Source organism: Nicotiana tabacum, chromosome 8 (genome assembly GCF_000715075.1).
Source record: "Nicotiana tabacum cultivar K326 chromosome 8, ASM71507v2, whole genome shotgun sequence".
In the NCBI taxonomy this organism is placed as follows: domain Eukaryota; kingdom Viridiplantae; phylum Streptophyta; class Magnoliopsida; order Solanales; family Solanaceae; genus Nicotiana; species Nicotiana tabacum.
Genome location: NC_134087.1, coordinates 13,072,569 through 13,095,958, shown reverse-complemented (window position 1 = coordinate 13,095,958; position 23,390 = coordinate 13,072,569). Strand labels below are relative to the sequence as shown.

The 23,390-nt window shown below is 34.0% G+C and overlaps 4 protein-coding genes across 7 annotated transcripts; 1 reads left to right on the top strand and 3 right to left on the bottom strand.

Moving 5' to 3' along the window:
- Positions 1–3,668: 3,668 nt before the first annotated feature.
- On the top strand, positions 3,669–8,389 carry LOC107793917 (putative beta-1,4-xylosyltransferase IRX10L). The gene is made up of 4 exons (XM_016616366.2): positions 3,669–4,362; positions 6,218–6,606; positions 6,814–7,055; positions 7,422–8,389. The coding sequence occupies exons 1-4, from the start codon at positions 4,257–4,259 to the stop codon at positions 7,933–7,935; spliced, it is 1,251 nt and encodes a 416-aa protein (XP_016471852.1). The 5' UTR covers positions 3,669–4,256; the 3' UTR covers positions 7,936–8,389.
- Positions 8,390–9,161: 772 nt separating this feature from the next.
- On the bottom strand, positions 9,162–12,275 carry LOC107793916 (chromophore lyase CRL, chloroplastic). 4 transcript variants are annotated; one of them, XM_016616364.2, is made up of 9 exons: positions 11,843–12,275; positions 11,687–11,736; positions 11,141–11,201; positions 11,017–11,052; positions 10,744–10,794; positions 10,095–10,187; positions 9,737–9,841; positions 9,532–9,627; positions 9,162–9,399 (listed from the first exon to the last, which is right to left on the bottom strand). In XM_016616364.2, the coding sequence occupies exons 1-9, from the start codon at positions 12,032–12,034 to the stop codon at positions 9,262–9,264; spliced, it is 822 nt and encodes a 273-aa protein (XP_016471850.1). In that variant the 5' UTR covers positions 12,035–12,275; the 3' UTR covers positions 9,162–9,261. The 4 variants fall into 4 exon arrangements, with proteins under 4 accessions (XP_016471850.1, XP_016471851.1, XP_075075088.1 ...); XM_016616365.2 differs by having other exon boundaries at positions 9,532–9,624; XM_075218987.1 differs by lacking the exon at positions 10,095–10,187.
- Positions 12,276–15,548: 3,273 nt separating this feature from the next.
- LOC107793915 (uncharacterized protein At4g14100) lies at positions 15,549–18,018 on the bottom strand. Its single transcript, XM_016616363.2, has 2 exons — positions 16,948–18,018; positions 15,549–16,159 (listed from the first exon to the last, which is right to left on the bottom strand). Exons 1-2 carry the CDS (start codon positions 17,414–17,416, stop codon positions 16,029–16,031), a joined length of 600 nt encoding a protein of 199 aa, XP_016471849.1. The 5' UTR covers positions 17,417–18,018; the 3' UTR covers positions 15,549–16,028.
- Positions 18,019–18,162: 144 nt separating this feature from the next.
- On the bottom strand, positions 18,163–23,067 carry LOC107793914 (short-chain dehydrogenase/reductase 1-like). Its single transcript, XM_016616362.2, has 4 exons — positions 22,848–23,067; positions 20,441–20,699; positions 19,931–20,125; positions 18,163–19,322 (listed from the first exon to the last, which is right to left on the bottom strand). The coding sequence occupies exons 1-4, from the start codon at positions 22,937–22,939 to the stop codon at positions 18,927–18,929; spliced, it is 942 nt and encodes a 313-aa protein (XP_016471848.1). The 5' UTR covers positions 22,940–23,067; the 3' UTR covers positions 18,163–18,926.
- Between the last annotated feature and the right edge of the window lie 323 nt (positions 23,068–23,390).

The window sequence follows — 23,390 nt, the reverse complement described above, 5'->3', positions numbered from 1 at the left end:
TATCTTTGGAACTGATTGGCTTGTTACGCTTCATGCATGCCATAGACTCTGTCCCTCATGGACTTTATTCTAGTTGGAGCATTAACAGCTGAAATATGACATTTAGCTTTGGGTTAGCAAATGCTTCTGGCAATAATTTATAAATTAATTATCACTTGAACTTGAAGTTCATATTTTCTTGTACGAGGATCTATATGTATGCATAATAATTCATTTCACGTATCACTTTCTCAGCTATCCATTTTCTCCTCCTAATGTTGGGATCACCAACACATTTCCCAACCTTCTTTGGGAACTCATCTTTGTGCATTTTGGTGGCATAATTAAATCATATAGCACATCCATATTTCTATATAGAAATTATTTGGTTCCTGACCCTGAACCGATTGTGATAGGGAGAAATTTTTATAACTTGGCTAGATGCGTACAAGTGCTGCTGTATATTAAATAATAAATCTCATACCAAATTTCGTTTTTGGGAGTTTTGTTCTCATAACCAATGATTTAGCTATAATTGGAGGCATACAATTTCTGCTAAACCAACTTGGATTTAAACCAGTATTATTAAGATAAATCATCATAATTTATATTCTGGAATTTTGCTCTAATAATTTGAGCAAACAATCTTGCAAAAACCAAACTGTAAGTTGATAACAAATGCACATGTGACCATAAAATAGATGCATCTATTAAAATCATATAATAGTAAACGGTCCACATGGCAGGTGACTGGGCCTATATATATCACCTTTTATTCCTTCCAGAAATCAAAGGATTCAATCCCAACCTTTAACTGGTATATCATGAGAATAAGCAGCACAAGAGGATTCTTGAAGAATCTTCTATTCTTCAATATGTGTCAATGTAATTCTTAATTAATTTTTCGCATCATAATTGAACCGATATGGTCAACCGGTCATGCCAATTAATATTTATTTTAGTAAATCTCTAGTTTAATCGTGGCATATTATTCCAGCATCATGCTTATATTTGTGTAGTACAAATAGAAAGAAGATCGGGTAACCTTTCATATTTACCCGGTATGATTATAGAAATATGAAGATATTCAATCTTTCTTTCATTTATAGTCTCAATATGCCAATCACTTTGACTTATATATTTGAAACTCAAAAAGTTTTTTTTTTAGACTTTACAATATCAATGTCATGAATAAGTTTATTCATCCGGGTAGTAACAAATTAGTTTTTCTGGAGTTCTTAACAACTTTTGTACTACAAGATCTTTTATCATACCATTCATATGGTAAATATCTCCTTGACGGAGAAAATTATATCATAATAAATTGTCATAGTCAAAATCATCATAAGCAAAATCATTTCTTGCTTTAATTTTGCCTTTAATAACTTTTATAAGGCATGACAAAATAATATTTGGCATATCACATGTACGCGACCAATGACATATTCATGTAACCACACAATAATATTTATTCTCTTTATTTTACTCAAACCTCCCTTAGAGGTGAGTTGTGTGGTATTCATATAATCATGAATTGCATGTCTTTATTCATTGCTTTTATCACATATTGTCACATTCAACTTTAGGAATGTGTTTGCATTCTCAATGCTTATCATAAGTCACATTCTCTTCACGGAATGGATCATAATCAGCGACGTGCTTTATTATTTTCATACCAATTTGATGATAAGCATTGCCTTCACATTTTGAAGGACTATTTTGAGAACCCTTATTGTTCTCCTTTTATAATCATAGTGATGATTATTATTATTTTGATATTTGAAACGCCCACGTTCATTGTTCAACCACTTGTCTTCATTGAAACTTATTATGCATTGTTATCACATTCACTTCAAGAATGGAGCAAATCAAGTGGGACAATTTTCATGTTTTTTCATGAAAAATATATTATTTTTCTTTAGTCATCATTATATCATCAATATGGTACATTGGGACTCAAATCCAATGTCTTACCAATATAAAGGCATGTTAGGCCATAATAAATTGGGACTCAAACCCAACTCTTATCATTATGGAGCATCAGGACTTGATCCCGATGTCTATTCCTCAATTAATGGCATAATAGGCTAAACAATATTGAGATTCATTCTCAAGCCTTAATTTCAATCACATGCCAAAAAAGTTATACACAACTAATTTGCAACTTAGCAAATCAAATTTGCTTTCTTAAATAAGTGTACAAATCTCAAATCAGCGTAAAGCTTTATTAATTATTTGTAGCATCTATATGAAATACAATCGTTTGTAGTCAGAATATTTTTTCTAAATTCTATTAGAGTTTAAAAGGATCATAAAATCATTGTCATAATATTTATTGAGTCTCTCTCAAAAATATTGTTGTTTTCGGGGTATACCCTACCTATTGGATTTGATTTAACGCCATGACTTTCCTTCACTCAATTCAACCAAGCAATTAGTGAATAAATTTATCAAAAGTACACCATATAGGTAACAACACATATATAGTACTAATACATAAATTCAGCATTTATATTACCTAAAAAGTGACATTATAGGTAACAACTTACCAGTTGTAGCTTGTGCATCATTCATATAAAATACTTAAAAATTGTAAGTTAGTAGCAAACATCAAGTAGGTTATGGATACTCAAAAATACCTCTTCTAGTAGTCATACTAATCATTGTTTGCTTTCAAATGATACGACCATAAATTATGAAGTATATTTTCTCAATAGCTGGTTTGTTTTCCAAACTTCAAAGAAGTAATTAATCAACCTAGATAAAGATGTGAAGTATTTATTATTTTCTTCAAGATGATTTATGCTTTTAATCAGTATGATCAATTTTTTTTTTTTTGGTACTATATGCAAGTGTAAAAATCCAAAAGAAAAAAAAATATTCATCCAAGTAAAAGAAAATGTTAAAAGCGGCATGACAGATTGAAGATAGTTAACACATAAATATGCATAAGACAATTTATATAAAATATCATTGGTTACCATGACATGCATCATATCAACAATTAACTGCTACTATGATTTTAACATATAAAACTTCGAAAATTTTATTCCATTCATGTGATATAAAAGATGTAATATTAATATGTACTTATGCAATACATGTGTAGTACAAAGTTGTGTGCATATGAGATTTTAAAGGAATGACAAGTATAAGATAATCATACCTTCTTACATTTCATTACTTACCATATGTAGTTTCTCTTTACATTTAACTATGTGATGATATGTATGGCTTCTAATTGTAATCTTTCTGGATGTAGGAAAAATTTTGTAGATATATATATACAATTGGTTAGAGCATCGTGCTGATAACGTGTTATGAAATAAAAGCAATTTAGTAAAACATGAACAAGAAATAAAGATAGAGAGAAGGACGGGATTTTCTTCTTCAATTGTGTGTATTTTTCTATCTATTACAAGGCCTTTATATAAGCATGAAAAGTGAAGAAAATATGTCATGGAATATGTCATTGAACATAGAAAATATGTCATTGAATATGTCATTAACCATTTGAGAGAAAGATCATGGAAGAAGAGTAGACATCCACCATATTTTGATTTTTATCATAACAGTACAAATATATAAACAAGAACGAGATTAGTAAGGACTCCATTGAAAAAAAATTTGACAGCAAAACAACCTAAGGAGTCTTTAACTACTTTCTGACTCATAATTCCAATTTCCATGAAATTTGACTTGCCATCCACCAAACACAAAAATGAAAGGCTCGTACCATCAGATTCCCATAATAATACACCTTCTTTATACTCCCATTCCAGTGCACCACTACTGCTACCTGATACATCCAATATAATATTACCAACTTTGAAGAAATTATTTTTAGCAGTTGCTTGAAAATTGACAACCCAACTAGCCCACCCCCAACCCACCCCACCCCACCCTCCACCCCCTCCTCTCTTTTCCTCTCTGTTTCTTGAAGCAAATTCTTAACCCCATTTCTCTATCAGTCTCGACTCGATTCTTCTTTCTGCTTGCAAGACAAGAATCACCAAGATTTCTATTTTTTCCTCTCATTTCTTAGCTGTCTTTGAAAGAACCCCAGTATCTAGAAAATATTTAGTAATATCAACTAACTCATATAATGACATTCTAACTATTGATTCTTCCTACCCATTAATAAAAGAAAGTTCCAAACTTTCTTTTGTCACTAAGGCATACCCATTAAAGTTCTGGTCTTTTTCTTGTTTTGAGTCCATTCAGACTTATTACTTTAATTAAAGATTTGTTTCCTGAAAAAGGGAGACAAAAAAAAAATGAGGAATTGGACTTGGGGTTTTGTTGGTCTTCTTTATCTTGCTCTCTTGTTGAAGATTGAAGCCTTGAAATTTCATAGGACTGAACAAACTGAGAGAATATCAGGTACATTTCCTTTTGGGTGCTAATTGTAGTGGTTTAGGTTGAAATTATAAGCAATTTCATGTCTTATTGAGATGGGAATACTTGTTTATCATAGTAAGTTAGGTTTTACTGATTTGGCTTTAATTGCTGCATAAGGCTTCTGTTTATAGGCTGCAAAATTATTGATTTCTTCAGCTGTTCTAATTCATGAATTGTTAGTTTTGTAGGGACATAATAGTCTTTAACCTGTAAGATCATTTCGATGAGGAATAGCATTCTTGATCGCGTTGTTTGTTTCGTTTGGTTAACTTGTAAATGTATGTTGAATGAAATAGTCTGGTAATGGTTGGTGTTGCTAACTGCCTAAGTAATGGCATTATCTGTATAGTTAATGTGTTTTTGGCCTCCAAAGATGTGTATCCTTCTTTGATGATGTTCATACTGTTAGTGAGATTCAGAATCTGTAGGTGCGATAAAACAGTATACTATTATTCAGGTAAACTGACCACCCTTTGCCGAAAAATTATACTACGAATAAGGTAAAATATTGCTTGTTATTGATTAAAAATAGACTTTGAATACCCTTGCATAGCTCACTGGCGAAGGGTGTTCAAAATTTGAACACCCATATTGAATTTCCTGGCTTCACCGTTGCTGTTATTAAATCCTGACTGTCACACATGTCGATTTTGCAAGTCTGTCTCATACAAAACGTGGGGTTTAATTAGCTAGAATGTAGGATAAGATGAGGTGGAGATGAATGGGCATCGTTAGCTGAATTATTTACCTATCTGCATGTTAGTCTGAATAATTCTTGATGCTGGAGCATCCGTGATTGATACTTAGAAGTTTAAATCCAGATCTAAGTTAAGATTGATGAAAATCAACTTTCACCTTAGAGCTAAGCCTGAATACAGATAAATGAGGTATTTTTTCTTAAAAGTTCGCCTGTCAAAGTGTGGTAGTAATCTAGGAAAATGATTGGCATATTATTCTATTGTTCATGTATATTTTCTGCCACTTGATGTTGACTATAGTGGGAGAATTCTGTAGAGGCACATTGAATGCATAATTGTACAGTGAACTAATGAAATGAGGACTAAAGTGTTTAGCCCCTTATTTTCAGACTATAGACATTGAGCTCTCACATGAGCTTCATTATTGAATTTGTATCAGATTTCAGAGTTCACATTAGACTGGTATCTCAAAAAACTTAAATATGTAGACAATTGACTCATAGCACATTGTACAATTGATTATAGTAAAGGGTGGAGGACAATTTGCATAATAAAATCGAGGTGGAGAGAAGTGATTTCATAGAAACTATGTATAATGGTCTTCTGCATTTGAACTTTTAAGCTAAATGAAGAACTTGATTGAAGACTTTGGCAGGCCGTAATTTTGATGTTTCGAGGGTTATCAATAATTCCAAGGAGTGTTTTCAGACTCCCATTAGAACAGATTGGTTCTTCATACATGTATTTTTTTTAGCATCATACATGTATTTAAGTCGAAATTCAGATATTTTTTTAATATTATAAAGGAGTGGAAATTCAGATATAAATAAATGTTGCAGCATCAGATATAACTTGTTGGTGAATAATTATAATGTCATTAGTGACACCATAGAACCATTCTTGTGATCACAAAGGAGCATCTTTTTACCTTGCCGTAAAAAAAGAAAAGAAAAAGAAGAATATATTTTTAACCAACTGAATAAGTTTAACTGTAATACAAAATACTAATCAAATTCTTCTGAGCAAATAAAAATTATCTTTTCACTTGCTTACACAGTTTAGCGTATAATGACATAGGATACTTGCTTAAAACGCTTAAGTATCAACTCCTTTATTTTCCTTCTATTTTCAAAATTCAGGAAGTGCTGGTGATGTCTTGGAAGATGATCCTGTTGGGAGATTAAAAGTTTTTGTTTATGAGCTTCCCAGCAAATACAACAAGAAAATTCTGCAGAAAGACCAACGATGCCTCAACCACATGTTTGCTGCTGAAATCTATATGCATCGTTTCCTATTATCTAGCGCTGTCCGTACCTTTAATCCTGAGGAAGCAGATTGGTTCTATACCCCTGTTTACACCACTTGTGACCTGACACCGAATGGCCTTCCCTTACCGTTTAAGTCACCACGTATGATGAGGAGTGCAATACAACTTATTGCTTCTAATTGGCCGTACTGGAATAGGACAGAGGGAGCTGATCATTTCTTCATCACACCCCATGATTTTGGTGCTTGTTTTCACTATCAAGTGAGTCTCTCTCTCTCTCTCTCTCTCTCTCTCTCTCTCTCAAACACACACATCCACAGAATTAGATAGACTCCAGGGAAAGGTTGCTAATAAATATCCCTTAGGTTCGTGATTATTGTTTTTTGTTATTTTCAACTGTAACTTTCAGTCATTACTTTCAAGGTCAAATAGGTTTTGGTTACACTGTGTTATTCTGTGCGATTGCAGGAAGAAAAAGCTATTGAGAGGGGAATTCTTCCATTGCTCCAACGTGCTACCCTGGTTCAAACTTTTGGACAACGAAATCATGTTTGTTTGAAAGATGGCTCAATTACAATTCCTCCATATGCTCCCCCACAAAAAATGCAATCCCACTTGATCCCTCCAGATACTCCCCGATCTATCTTTGTTTATTTCCGAGGCTTGTTTTATGACGTCGGAAATGACCCAGAAGGTGGTTACTATGCGAGGTATAATCAAGGCTCATACCTATGAATAAATCACATTTGGTTAAGTTTCTTTAACACTTAAATAGATTGAAAATAGCTACTTATCAAAAGGCCCTAGTATTTTTTTTCCCAAGTTGATTAATACGTGAAGTTAAATACAGAATTATCAGGATCTAGAATTAATGCATAGTTGATTGATTTATTTGATTGTAATTCTGAGATTATACTGTTTCTCTTTTCTCTGAAAAGTTGGATGAATATTGTTTAAATAGATGTTAGATGAAATCACTATTACTGTAAAAAGTTGACTGAAAATATTCTCATTTAGTCTACTGACCTCCAAGACATGGAAAGAGAGTAACTAACTCTGATTACTTTTCCCTTCAGAGGCGCCCGAGCAGCGGTGTGGGAGAACTTTAAAGACAATCCTCTCTTTGATATTTCTACGGAGCATCCAACTACTTACTATGAAGATATGCAGCGAGCTATCTTTTGCTTGTGTCCACTGGGGTGGGCACCATGGAGTCCAAGATTGGTTGAAGCAGTTATATTTGGCTGCATCCCTGTTATTATAGCAGATGACATTGTCTTGCCATTTGCTGATGCAATCCCCTGGGAAGATATTGGCGTGTTTGTAGCAGAGAAAGATGTGCCAACTTTGGACACCATTCTCACTTCTATTCCACCGGAAGAAATATTGAGGAAGCAGAGATTGCTTGCCAATCCTTCAATGAAGCAGGCAATGTTATTTCCACAACCTGCTCAATCAGGTGATGCTTTTCATCAGATTTTGAATGGACTTGCACGTAAACTGCCTCACGACAAGAGCACTTACTTGAAGCCTGGAGAGAAGTTCTTAAACTGGACTGCTGGTCCAGTTGGCGACCTAAAACCTTGGTAGAGGATGGTTCGTGAGATGATTTCTTTCACTTCTTAGTCCCTGGCTCCAAACCTTTCTACTGTACCAACGTTGTTGAATTTCATCCAAAGTGTAAATTTTTACCAAGTAGTTTTGGGATACGACACATTCATTTTGGACCTATAGTGTTTGTTGTAGTTATGCATGAGTCTTATGAAAAATAGGTATGTACTGATTTCTACTCTCATACTCGTGCCAGAAACTTATTGCCTTTTTTGTTACATATAGATGTTAAGCCATTAAGCATTCTTGGAAAAGTGGCTTTTCCTGTTGCATTCACTACTTATTAGGGAGTCCCTGCCCTGGGTGCCCGCCCAGATTGGGGAATAAAGATAGAGTTGTCCTGGAATTTTCGGAAATGCCCAGACCCCACTTTGTGGGATTTTACTGGGTAGTTGTTGTTGTAGTTGATATTTTCATAATGTAGTATCAGAAATTAGAGTGTTCATCAGCTTATCATACACTGCAATAATGATTTTGCTGAAGAAACTCCCAAGCTTGTGAGCTAGTTGTTGCTTTTGGGATCCTTCAATATTGAAAGTTAGTAGTCTTAGAAATATAAGCCCTCCGGTTCATAATAAATGACTTTTTCATTTACTTATTTTAGTCCAAAATAAATACGGCGGTTCATAATAAATGACTTTTTCATTTACTTATTTTAGTCCAAAATAAGTACGTAGTATCTTTTTTCATAGTCAAGAAAAAATTAACTTTATTTTTTCAAATTTGCCCTTATTTATATATTTTAATGTGTCAAGTTAATAATATACAAATTTTAATTCATGGTAATTTAGTCAAAACACCTTTTTCTCTTCTTCTAGGAGTTAATATTTTCGTAAGTGGTATATCAAAAGCCGAAGAGTCACTTATATGGACAAGATGAGTAATAAAGATCCATAAGCATTCATACGTGAATTATGTTCTTATATTGGTAAATAATGACATCACATCCCACGTGGCCTGTGAATAATCCAATTTGTCGGAGTGCAAATTCCAATCATCTTCGGCAAACACCAATTCTTAAAACTGAACCCATGAACATCTACAGAAGACTTTTCTTCAACTTAAACACTCACCAACTTCAACTCAAAAATTGTCCAAAACGCTTACTAGGTGGAATTTGATTTCCAAAATAATTTTGCAAAAACTTTTTTTCCAAGATGGATCAACTCCTACACCATTCTTAGACCAAGAACAGAAAATTCTCATACGTAACCCAATAAAGTAATAGTAGATTCTAAACATAATGTTAAATGAGTTCAATGATTTACATTGTTATGTATGGACATGTGAATATATAACAAGAAATCACTCCTGGAGGACAAACGAACCCTCTATTCTTTTCCCCACAGGTTGGGAAGCAAAACTCAAAGGATTAAATGCATCGTCAAAACTTGAAGCAGGAGCGGGCTTGAATTCATAAGGACCTCCTTTTACACCCCAAACCTGTAATATTGGGAGAAAAATACATGTCTTGTCAGAGGCTGTCGGTTCCTCAAACAAATGAATGAATAATTGAGATACGAATCACTAGGAGGCTTTTAAGGAAAAGGCAAGTTTGAAGCATATGGAACTAACTTGATTGCCATCAACATCATAGCCTCTATCCCAGGCATGTATCTCATTGTTCTTTAACACAGCTAGTTCGGAGGTACAGCGGGTTGCACCATTCTGCTACACAGGCAAAATAGACTTGCAGTACTTAATAGGAAAGGAGAAAACATCACAGGCTATCATGACGCGAATCTCGCCAGTAAAATTGCTGGAAAACTTAAGCAAATACCCATGAATTAGGAAATCCATCTGCAGGTGTTGAACCTTCATATAAGCATCGTTTCCCACGTTCACAGCGCTTTAGATGAATGGTAGTCAAATGTTCAGCAATGTCCTGTGCATGACAATAGAATTAAAATGACTTCCCAGCAGAAACAGTAAGTTCCAAACATTTTTCAGTAGCATAAATAACAATCAAACTAGGAATATATTAAACAGTTTGTCATGGTTGGCTTGGTTATTTTAAGCAGCAGAGACATGGAATGAGGGAGAACGTATGTATAAAGTTACACACCTGAGCCTATACTCAAGAGTAAAGCACACTAAAAGAAAAAAGAGATCCGATCTTAATGTGTTCAAATGTTTACCCCAATAACTTCTTCAGGTTCCGGACGTTGGTCCCTAGGGCGATCGCAGAAGTTCTTGTACTCCTCTGCATCTCTGATGGCATATGTGCCTACCTAGAATTTGGCACAGGTATAATGAAAACTGAATTTGGCACAGGTACAATGAAAACTTATTTGCGACGAAGAATGAAAATAAGGCTGCAAGGCTTGGTTTCTATCACCAACAATCAAAAAAACGTATCACCAACAATTAAAAGTAAGGATACTGAGAGTAGAGATGTTAAAGGAACTAGAATGTATTAGCATGAATACTAGACAAAAGGTATATCATTCCCACTACCATCAGCGCAAGTATTTTCCTAAACAACCAGCAGACCACCTTCATGCTACTTTTAAAGACACCCAAACATCCTCTCACCCACACCCATCATAGAGTTGAAACGAGTAATAATTCATGAGAACAGGCATGTAAGGGAAGTAGAACTGTGTCCAATCACATTATTATACATAATGCAAAAAGAAATGGTGATGGTTCTACATTAATTAGTACTAGATTACTAGTAAGTGTTATGCCACTCGTGCCAAACAAAAAGAAGAAGCTTAGCAAGGGGAGTAGAATATTAGAATTTAGAGAAAATTCCGGCCACAGAAAATATGAATCGGGACCAACCTCAACATCACATTTCAGCTCCTTTGCACAAGGCTTGACCATGAAAAACCTCTGCAACAGAATGTTATATTAGAATTGATTGAGCTCGAGTGCTCTTAACTATAAGAGCAGCTAAAATAAAATAGCTACTGCAATGTCATCTTATATGATTATCTGGGTTTTAGCAACCAAAGCAACAGAACAAAGAAAACTTAAATTAAGGTAGCAGGTCTATAATGCAACAGTCTTGATTATAACAAGAACAAAAAGAAAATAATATTGGATGTTACTCACCTGTCGGAAGGGTTTATGGGGAGTCCGCCAAAATGCCTACAAAAGAAGATCCATCATAAAACCGACTTTCATGAGTCCAAACCAAAAGCATGGAGGAAGAAAATAAAGCAAGATATAGACATACCTGTTCAAAATATAGAACTTTAGAGCCATCTACCATGTCGGCAGCAGGACAGGAAAGCCATCTATACATGGAAAACATGAATTTTGAATAAAAGATTTAAATAACAGAACTTCCACCAATTTTTTTACTACATCAAGAAATGATCATATGCTTCCAGAAGCAAAACTTCTGGAGAGAAACATGCTTACATGCCCGACGCGGTCATTGGAAGATTGCTATCCAAATTATCGAAAGGTATGCTGCATCCTAAAGATTGTAACTTCGCAGGCCAATCAAGCAACAGCATACAAATTGGACAATATATAAACATTTAATACGTAATGTTTTTTTTTTCCTTCTACACCTCCATTTATCAATCTACTAAGCCTCAACTCAGACTAGCTCGGGCTAATTTCGTCTTAAGAAAGTCAAATTAATAAGATTCAACACATATTACAGTTTTTAGCTAAACCTTCTCCCTGATAAGCTAATTTGGCAGCAATATCTCAACTCAATTCCAAAATCAAAACATGTAGCAGTGAAAATTATAAACGGAAAACATAATACCTGAAATTAAAATAATTATCAGGATCCCTAACAGCTTGCTCCTTGGAAAACTACAATAAAACTCGAAAAAAATCAGTTAACCTCACTTTCTTCACATTTCCAGGGGAGCAAAAGTAGCAGAAATAGAAAAACTGTAGCGTAGCAAAAAAATAGTACCTTTTCACCGCTAAGTGACTGTGCGACAATTCGAGCATGGTCCCAACGTGTGGTCGACTTAGTGAGCCGCCGTACCAACAAAGCGCCCCCGATAAGCACCAGCGACTTGAGAACCGCTCCACGAGCTCGGCTCCACCCGTTTGAGTTCGGATCCGACTTTGAGTCCGAAACCGAGTCCGAGCCCGGGCACATACTGGTCTTTAACACTTTACAGTGGACTCTCTAATAACAGATAATTTGACCTATAAATCATCCTCGAATTTTATAAACTTGAATTCAAATCAAATTCTTCAGCTTCTTTTTCTTCTCAAATTTTCTGCAAAATTACAAACTTCAGAAAATGTGGAAAATTTAGAAATATTTTTTGTTGGCGTAGAAGCATTGGCAATAGTAGTCTCATTCCGTCCTTTCAATCCCCACCACTTGTTTTTTCGAGTCCGACCACATTACTGGACTGAGAGATAGTAGAATCTTCTTCTGGGCTTGAAGCCCACTATTAGCCCAATCTCACTTTCAGCTTATGCCCACTGGACTTTGCGATTGGAAATATTAGGGAGAAATTCAAAAATAGCCAGATTTATAACTGGTCGTTCAAAAATAGCCTCGTTTCAAAAGTAATCGAAATTTAGCCACTTTTCATGTAAATATAAATTTGAGCGAAAATACTGTTCAAAATCCGGAAAATACGCTAGTATAATATACTTGAGTTCCAGCATAAATATGCTTGAACTCCAACATAATATGATGGAGTTCCAGCATAAGTACACTAGAACTCCAACATAATATACTGGAGTTCCAGCAAGTATAATTGTCCAGTATTATATACTGGTGTTTGGAGCACCGATGCTCTAGTCTCCAGTATATTATACTGGAGTCAACAAAGTATACCGGTTCAACATAATATGCTGGAGTTCATACACAGGTGCACCGAACTCCGGTATATTATGCTAGACCGGTCTCTGTTGCAGCAAAATAGTGGCTATTTTTTATTGACTTCGTAAATACTGCTATTTTTGAATGATCAGTCCGAAAACTGGCTATGTCGTGCTACTTTTATGAAACTTTACCTCCTATAACAAACCTTTATACCTTACTTAGTACTATAAATAAATATTTTTTAAAAAATTATTTTTTATAGCTACCTTTTAGGTTTTATAGCAAACTATTTATTTATGGTCACTTCCTATTGTTAAGTCTTTAAATACGATATGAAATATTTTTCTTTCTCTTACTTTCTATTCTTTCTCTCACACTAATACCGTATAGTATACAACTTTGCTAAACCCACAATCTCTCTCCACTATCTCTCTCCCAACCCAACATTTTCCCCATGAATACAACTACCATTATCAACTGATTCATCTCCATTTTCTCTCTCAAATTTGAGCATTTATGGATTGGTTCCACAAACAACATTGATGCCAATTTACTCTGGCAAAGATAGGGTGCCCTTATTTGGGACTATGCTTATAAGGAAGATACACGCCGATGCCATAAGCGACAATGAAGCACCCCGCAAAGATTGTTAGACGAATGACAGATTCAGATACTTCTGTGAAGATAGTTTTAGAATAGTTATCGCTGAATATAGTTTCTGAAGATAATTTTTTGAATATTGTTTTGGTAAAGATGGTTTTCTGTTAAGAACAACTCATATATTCACTTTATGCACTGTATTCAAAGTGTTTATTCAGTAGTTTATAATTTCAAAGCTTCACTTTGTTTCACTGTTTTGGCGCAACAGTATATATTGAGCAGTTTGTATTCATATGTATTCAGTAGATGTATATATGTATTCAACTATATCTGCAATATGTATTCAATATACATATGCAGTATGTATTCAGTAATTTACTAAAAATAATCCTTTAGTAAATTATGGAATGTATTCAGTTGATGTGTGTGTATATATATATATATATATATATATATATATATATATATATATATATATATATATTCAAATATATCTACAGTATGTATTCATATGTATTCCATTTATGTATTTATATATGTATCAACAGATTATAGTGTATATATACTGAAGTTTGTATTCATATGCATTCAAATATATCTACAGTATATACTCATATGTATTCTACTATATATTAAGCATTATGTATTCATATGTATTTAGCAGATTGTAGTGTATTGCCATATGTAAAATCGACTTATACCGATTGTTGTATATATTTGTATGAATTTCAAATTTTATTTAGTAAACAGAACTTCCACAAACGATAGCAACAAAGAAAGGCAGGAATGAATCTCTAGAGATTGCTCTGTTTTGGGGTATTTTTCGGCTGAGAATATTCTATAACTGGAAATATAAATTATGCGTGTTATAATTGAGTTAGTTGAGTTATATTAGGAGTCTATCGCATTAATTGATTCACTTACCCTTTTTAAACAACTGAAAGGACCATTTTTCCGCAGATTTATGTTGCTGTATTCACGAATACAGCTCGCGAATACAGTCGAATACATACTATGCTTAGCTGGACTCCCCTATTTTTCGCCGAGTTTTGCTACTATATTCATGAATATAGTAGCAAAAATATATTGAATACAATCTATAACAACTGAAAACATAACTATAGGAAGTAATTTAGTAAATGATAGATATAACAAGCTAATAACCACTAAACAATAGTGGTTTGTGAAAATTTCTCTTTGCGGTTAGTCTAGAAACTCTAAGGCCCACTTGCATGGAAAAATAGCATGGACTAACCACTTTTTTGAACTGTTAATCGAAAAATAGTCAGCATTTGCAAAATCATTAAAAAATAACTACTATTTTATGCGGATAAAATCTTGACAAAACTACCCTAGTCGAAACACGGAAAAGTTCCAGCATAATATGCTGGATTATGGAGCTCCTGCGCATAAATTTCCAACATATTATGTTGGAACTCCATCACATTATGAAATTCTAGTACATTATGCTGGAACCTCATGTGAAGAAAAAAAAAATCGAACTCCAACATATTATGCTGGAATTTTGCCAGATTTTAAGGGTATTTTTGTTCAAATTTGGTCTTTACATGAAAAAGTGGCTAAAATTCAATTACTTTTAAAATTGTGATTATTTTTAATTACTATTTGTAAATCATGCTACTACATTTTTTATTTTTTTTCCACAACAAATGAAGTCTCCAATACCTTTTTCTTATCTTGAAAATGGAGAAAGAATTAGCTAAAGGTGTCAAAAAAGGTAATTTCTAAAAAAAAAATGAATTGAGTAATCACTGATTGATATTTAAGAATGATAACTATTCTACTTTTTGCTCCTTAGTGATTTTAAACTTTGATATCATTGATCTATAATGATCATTAGGCTCCGACTTGCTACCTCATTTGACCAGATAGTGATTCAACTCATTGAACCATAATCCCTTAACATAATTTATTTAAGCGCCATTTGATTCGAACAAAATTGGTGAATATTTGGTTTATTCCATTAAAAATGAAATATATGATATACAAAGTAAAACTTTACAATCTTATCATAGTTTTTAAAAGTAAATAAATGATAAGGGCAGTAAAATTACTTTAAACTTTTAGGTATTTTATTTCGTAATGCTAATCGCAGTATAAGTTATGCCACATTGAATTTTGAAATAATAGAGTCAATATTGCAGTATAAAATGTAACGATATTGATTATATCAAAAAATGAAATACTAACCAAAGGCGATAAAAAATAATACTGAACCTTACATCGATTTTTATTATTACGCAGTGCGTATGAAACATACATACCGTTCTCAGAAATATCAGAGCATATGGAATTGCTTCATTGAAATTACACGAGGAAACTAGCTAATAGCACTAAAAACTCAAACCATGGCCATATATGCGCAAGTAGCATAGTCAGGCCTCTACATATATGGTTAATAATTTTGAAAATTATATTAATTTGTACTAAATACATACTCATGTCACCATGATATAAATTGAAGTGATGGCACTACGTGTACACTAACCAGAAATCTTGGTTCCGCCTCTGACTTAAAAAAAAGAATATAACGTCCCAAGACTTCAAACAAAAACCTCAGGGCATCCAAAAGAGGTGAACGAGTGCAGTTCCTTCTTGAGCCTTTTCTTTTTGACTCCTACCGAGAAGAGAAAGCGGTAAACCTCTCTTATTCGATCAGTCTAAGGTCAATTCTCTGTGATCGCCGAGTTCACGACATCAAGTTTTCTAGCAAAGATCTACTTTCTTTCTTGACCTCCTTGAAGCAGTAAGCAGGAGCTTGCCACTTTGAATCCTCTAGCACTTTTCCCACCTCAAATGTCATTATATGTTCAACCAAACCTGCATTGTTTCACACATTTCAAGCATTAAACTTTATCATAAGGGAAAAAAGAACACGAGAGAAAGACAGCTACATTACGTTTCTTACATGAATGTTTTGATTATTTTTTTCCTATTCGAGCCGTGAAAGTAGTCATTAACAGAGATGAAGGCAGAATTTCAAGCTTATAAGTTCGAGATTCTAATTACTTTAAGTTACTGGTTCTAAATTAATAATATATTTATGCACATTTAATGAATTTTTAAGACAAATATAGGGTTCGAATCAAAACTATTGGGTGAAATTTTTTACTTCTTTCACTGATGCAACTAAACTTTCCCCTTTGAACTAAACTCCGCGTATTTACTTTTAAATTTTTTTGAATCCCCTTTGGTGAAAATTCTACTTCTTTCACTGATGCAACTAAACTTTCCCCTGCACGAATACATAATACTTTGTGCACTAAACTATTCTTTATCAACAGGAATACAAGCGTCTATTCTAAAGAAACGGTTAGAGTGCTCTAATGGCAAAATCCAGTAGCAAAACCTTAAAAACCTTACTACCTTAAATGTGTCAGAAATTGAAGTTTATCTCATTAGTAGTGAATATATGCATAAAATAGTGAATTTCATTCTTAATTTCACTATCGAAAAGAACGGTCCTTTTTCTAATACAAGTAGTCTGTCTTAGCAGAAAATTTATAACCCAAGTATAAAGCATAAAAAAAAAAAACAATTCTTCCCTAAAATAGATGGTCTACGTAATTCAACAAATTAAAAGACATTTAAAAATAATATTTGCGTACCATCATAAAAATGCCAATAAACAGGAATCTTGGTAACAGCATCCTCGTAATACCGTAAGAAACCAACTTTTTCCCAAACATTACAAAGGAATCCATCCTTGTACCTTTGTCCTATATAATTTGAACCTTCAAGCCAATTAGGTCTAAGAATTCCCACTGGAAAATGCCTAACAGTACACTCTTGAGTAGAATCCAAAGTGAAATAAAAGGAAGTACCATTTTGCCATTCAACATCATACAAAGTCTTTCCTAATTGGTATTGGTTTATATGCATGTACCTTTTGTTTGGCCAGTCGTACCAAAGGTCCACTTTCCTAAGACCTTGAGTGTAGTTCATGATTGTAATTGCGTGGAATTGGTGAGGCCATGGAGCTGGAATTGGGTCTGTGGACTCTGATTCAAATGCAATTGAAGGAAACAAGAGAGTGTATGTAGTGACAAGGAAGATGAATTTGATAGTAGGAAACATTTTGTTCTTGTTCTGTGTTTTTGCTTTTCTTTTAGATGTCTCGGCAAAGATAAAAAGTAAGCAAATAAAATCAGCTAGAAAAATTCAGAAGCAAACATGTGGAACATAAACTGCCATGTAGATAAGGTCCATCTCACTTTATGATGCTTCATTTCTCAAGTGAAATTAAAAAAAAGAATTATTACAACAACGGTAATAACACATTTGGTGCGATCCCACAAATAGAGTCCGCAAAGGATGAAAAGTATGCAGACCTTACTTCAACCTTATGTGAGGTAGAATGAGTATGGAATATACGCAGATCTTACTTCTACCTTGTGTGAGGTAAAAAGGATATTTTTGATTAACTCACGGCTGAGAAGGGTGTAAATTGAAAAATTTATCGGCGAAGAAAAATATTTTACCATGGTCAAAGTGTCGAATTCTACTTAGAAAAAAACGTGTGGTTTGATTTAGTGATTTTTTATACAGTCAAGAAATATCAATTTACCCGACAAGAATTATAAAAAAGTCTTTCCATTTCAAAATTGTCTACAATCATAATAGAAATGGGATGAGTTGATATTGAGATTATAAATATCCTTTTATAAAAATCACTTCACATTAAAAACATAAATCATGATACAAGATAATGTTACCGTCCAAATTTTAAGTTTTTGGTTTGTGGAACAGAAAAGAAAACGTATCGTACGATGGACAATAATATCAGACCAGGTAAATATGCAAACGTGTAAATGTCTTAGAAATGGTTACCAGAAATTCTAAATTATCATAGAAGATACAATAAGAATTCAAGAATATCTCAAAATCTCAATCCCACATGGATCCCACCATTTGACTCAAAATGATCACATCATAATTCCTTTGGGATAACAACAACAATAACATACCTAGTATAATTTCACGGGTGGGGTCCGAGGAGAGTAGTGGATAGTGAGTACGCAAACCTTACCCCTACCTGGAGAGGTAGAGAGGCTGTTTCCCATAGAAAAATATATAATTTAGAAGTCGAACTCCTCAGAACTCATAGTTGCTTCATCCATTCCCTTCATTTGCTAGCTAAGACCTCTACGAAATCTGCCTCTTTCTTTATCACTTTGCAAACCATAAAGAATATTTCAATTAATCAAAGCATGATCTCCTGCAGAGCTACAGAAAACTGGAGTACGAATTGTACCAGAATGCTGCTCCTCTAATCTGTACTATCCCAAAGTTACAAATGGTACATGAAAACACAGATAATCTATCCCGAACTGGACTACTAGACACCAATTTTGATGCATCCTCCAGAATTTGAAGACTAGGTAGCCACTTTAACAATTTATACCGATAGCTATAGTTTCCCATAAGCAATATCAATTTTCAGTAGACAGTTGGGCAGTAAGCAAAGGCAGATCGTAACATAATTACCATGAAGCAGTATTATTGCTTCAACCTGCACTTGATCACATTCTTGTTCCAAAGCAAAAGAAAGTGAGCTGATTCTGGAATTAGTCCTCAATGCCCACTTTTAGAAGTTTATCTCACGTCTCTCAGCAAAGAACTTACCACTCACAAACTGGTCAGGGAGAAGAGCAAGCCAGACTGCAGTATCAGCAGCGTCTGGTGGAGACGTATGCCCAGCCCATGCGGTCATGGCAGTCTTCACCCAACCTGGGCAATAGCAATTCATATATATCTTATGACCATCTGGCCTGTCTGAAAGTATCTTCGCCATTAGTCTGGTGTAAGCATTAGCAGCAAGCTTTGACAATGAGTAGTCAGTGAACACTTGCGGCCATCCCCCAGATACCCAAGTCCCATCTTTTACTTGTTCCAAAAACGTGTTCACGGTACTATCAATCAGTTCCTCTGATAAGGAATTTACATCCTCCAGTTGTTGTCTCAAGTTGACATTTGCAATTCTCTGGTGGGCATCAAGCAAAAGCAGATCATTTTTCAGATGTGAATGAAATAAAAGATGTTTGCATGTTAGAGACCTCAAGTATTTTGTTTTTTTTTTTAACCGTGGTGTCCGGGGTAGCTTGCGCGCACCTCGACTAATTTCACGGGGTACCTGCTATCTCCCACTAGCAACAGGTTCTAGGTAACCTCAAGTAGTTATTGCTTGTGACGAATTGCAAAAATCTCCTAAGAAGCACTCCAATGAGAGTGAAGTATTGATCAAACTTGATTTCGAAGTAAACAAATGAAAAGAAGTACTCTTCTGCCACCCCAGGCCCCTTTTAAATAGGTGTAATAGGTGTATGAAACTCACAATCAATGATTCCATTTTGTTGAGAAAACCCACAGCATCTCTCTCTATACATAAAAGGGAAACTATGTACCATATATAATATTTGCTGCACTCAATCTATGCCATGCCAGCATAGGAACCATAATAAAAAATCATCCTAAAGAAACAAATTCCACTTTGGGAACCTTGAGGTATTGCAAAAAGAGTAAGCAAGATGAAAAAGGACAAATAGAGTGAGAAGAATAAACAAGAGTGAAAAGGAATGCTATGGCACTTACATTCCGTCTGCCATTAAGTCTTCCCAATCGTGAGGTCACATTAATAATACGAGCACCAAAAGGAGAAGGCCTCATTAATGGAATCATAGCTTTAATCATACTTTTGGTGCCAAAGTAGTTGGTCTGTATAACGGTTTCTGCAAATTCCACTGAATTATCTGAGCCGAAATTGAAGTTGACTCCTGCATTATTGATCTAAACACTTCCATATCATTAACTGAAGGGCCAGATTCGCCAAAATCAGTGAACAAACAAAAATGATAACAAAATGAAAGCAAAGCAACGGCAACTATAGCATAATTACCCCCTCTTGCTTCTCTTTACCCTCCTTCCCCCACCCAAAAAAAAAGGAAAATTGAAAAATAAAAACAGAGAGCACATTCAAACAAAGAAGTACCAGAAAATCTTGCACCAATTAATATCAGTAAGATACTGAAAACCAATCTGGTTGCATATGCTACTAGTGCTAGCCCATAATGAGAAAATAAAGTAGATGGAGTATCACTGTACCAGTATATTTAGACCACCATATTTTTCTTTTATCCAATCAGAAAATGTTTGAATTGATGCTGGGTCCACAATATCCAATTGATGAAATACCACATTCAAACCTCCTTCTTGCATGACTTTCGCTGCTTCTTCACCAACACGGGTGTCTCTTGATGTAAGAACAACCGTTAGGCCATGTGATGCCAGTTGGTGAGCAATTTCAAATCCAATTCCTCTATTTGCACCAGTCACGACAACAATAGTGTCAGTTGACCACCATCTGAAAATCATCCACCGTCTATAAGTGTAATGCTCAGAATCAACATCCTAAAGCAAACCAATTTTGACTGGATGAACCATATTCCATCTTGACAATTATGCAGCTGAACTAGTGATTATCTTGATCCCATAACTAAAAGGATTAACTAGCCAAAGTTATCAAAACGGCTTGGAGCATCATTTTAGTTCATGACCAAGGCTGATTGGAAAGTGAATCAAAGAACTGATTATTTTCCCATGATACAGTCAGTTTATAGCTTTCCTTGAGCAGGGGGGCTATCGGAAAAAGCCTCTCTACCTTCACAAGGTAGGGGTAAGGTCTGCGTACACATTACCCTCCACCCTTCACCGAACCCACTAGTGGTATGCTGTTGTTGTTGATACAATCAGTTTATGTTATGATTATAGTAAGTCTATTAATCTGTTGCATAGATGAAGACATGAAGTATAAAGCCAGATTGTAGAGAATGGAAGAAAACCAACTGTACACCAAATCAAATTATCTCCATAGTTCTTTTCTGAATATGTCATTAAGCTGATAAATGGTCACATTGTTTCCCATCTAAAAATGCTAGAGCAAAATGCAGAATAAATGCACCAGGCTTAGCAGGTTTAGGTTTCTATTCTTTAAATGTTGTTCTTAAAATGCCTTACATCTTTATAGTTCTAATCTCCTGGTAGCAAAAATATACATTAACAGAACAATATGGTCACTCTATTAGATTCCAAAACTGCATCATTTGCAGTGCAAAGCTGTTTGTCTAATAATCATAAGAACACACGAACAATCATTATCTAAAACATTTGACACGATACTTGCCAACTATATGCTGCAATGCGCTGCTTCGAGTTTGTCATCTTAACTTATTTTTGTATCTCATGTACTGATGCACGTCTATATGGAAAGCCTTCCTAAATAGTGAGCTCATGGAAACACATCTCCCTTCGAAGTTTGAACAAACTACCGAGTAAAGCATATCACAAGTAGACTAATTACTATAAAGACATATATTGGAAGCTAAAGTGCTTCAGCATCTGCAGTTTTATGCTTCAGAGCAAGTATCCAATGCCATCAAATATAACCATCCCAAGAAAGCATAAGATGCTACAATTGAAAATGCTAGAGTTTGCTCCATCATCTACACACTGTTTCCTCTTCATATGTTTTTTAATCTATAAGGGTCGTTTGGTAGAATGTATTAGAAAAAATAATACATGTATTAGCTTTGGTATTATTAATCCCTTGTTTGGTAGTATTTTTCAACTTATGTATAACTAATACTTGTATTAATCATACACCCTATTCAGTACTATTTTTATACATAGCAAACTATGACATTAGCAATACATTGGTTTTTAATACATGGATAAGCACGTATAAAGACAAAACTGCCCTTTTAAGACCTTTAATACACCAAACCAAACAGTCGATAAGAAATACAGTCAACCCTCTCTATAACATTCTCGTTTGTTCCGATATTTTTTGGCTTTTATAGTGAATGGTTGTTATACACCTATAACACCATTTGACGTTAAAATATTTTTTGGCTGTTATAAATAAAATTATCCAAAAATCAATTATTTTTCCTTTTTTAATATTACATATAAAAGAGAAGAAAATTATTCAAATTCAAAATTTCAAAAGATATGCATTTTTCACTAGTTAAATATTGAAGAAAGCTAATACATTATTAATAACTAAACGTATAAAGATGTAAACTCTAAGGCCGACATTTTAAACCTACCTAGAAAAATAAATTCTTTCAACTTTGATAGAATAACTTTGTAATTGTAGCTTTTTCGTAGATTTCATTCTTTCGCTAGCACGATATAACGCTTGAATTGACAAAGATTCATGTCCAAATTTTCAACAAAAAGGTATCCAATTATGAATTTAACAGTTAATTTTAGCTGATATCATGTGCAAATCTTCAAATCTTATATCTTATGCAAGATAGAAACTTTGTTTAATGGAAAAGATTGTGTGCATATTTTTAAAATTATTAGTAGTAATCTTAATAATTAGACTGATTGCAAGAGAACTTTTTTATGGATTAAAAAGCAAAAGGAGAGTCCAATTAGACTGTAATTAAGACTGCCTTTATAACAAAGTTAAAGAGGAGAAATTTGTGGAAAATAAAAATCGGACCTTTGGTGATCAGAATAAGGAATGGTACGGAGAAGAGAGATTTCTTGGCGTCGCTTCTCTCTTCTCTCTTGCGCTCTCTCATTTTTACCCATTAATCCTTCGGTTATTTGGGGTTCAGAGCTCTAGCTATTTGTTTCGCTCAGTACTCATTTCCAGATTTTGCTTTGGTTTTAGACTTTAGAGCAAACCCTCGCTTTCCTATGGTGCTACTCTTCCCAAAATAAATAACAAAACAAGTTATTTGTCCTTCTTTGATGCTTTTCTTTCAAAGTTTTTAAAGAAAGACAAAATTAAATTCAGAATAAGATTTACCAATATATTTAGTTTAAACCAGACCATATATTTTATATTATATTACCTCATATATCCTATTTTTAATTCAATAAACTAAACATATAACAATATAATAAAATGCATATTCAGAGAATAATTTTATTACTATTAATTAATCTTCATTATCATCGCACATTATTATTATTATAATCTTAAATAATTTATTTCCCAACTAAATGACCTTTCAAAATATTTTTCTAATATGGCAGA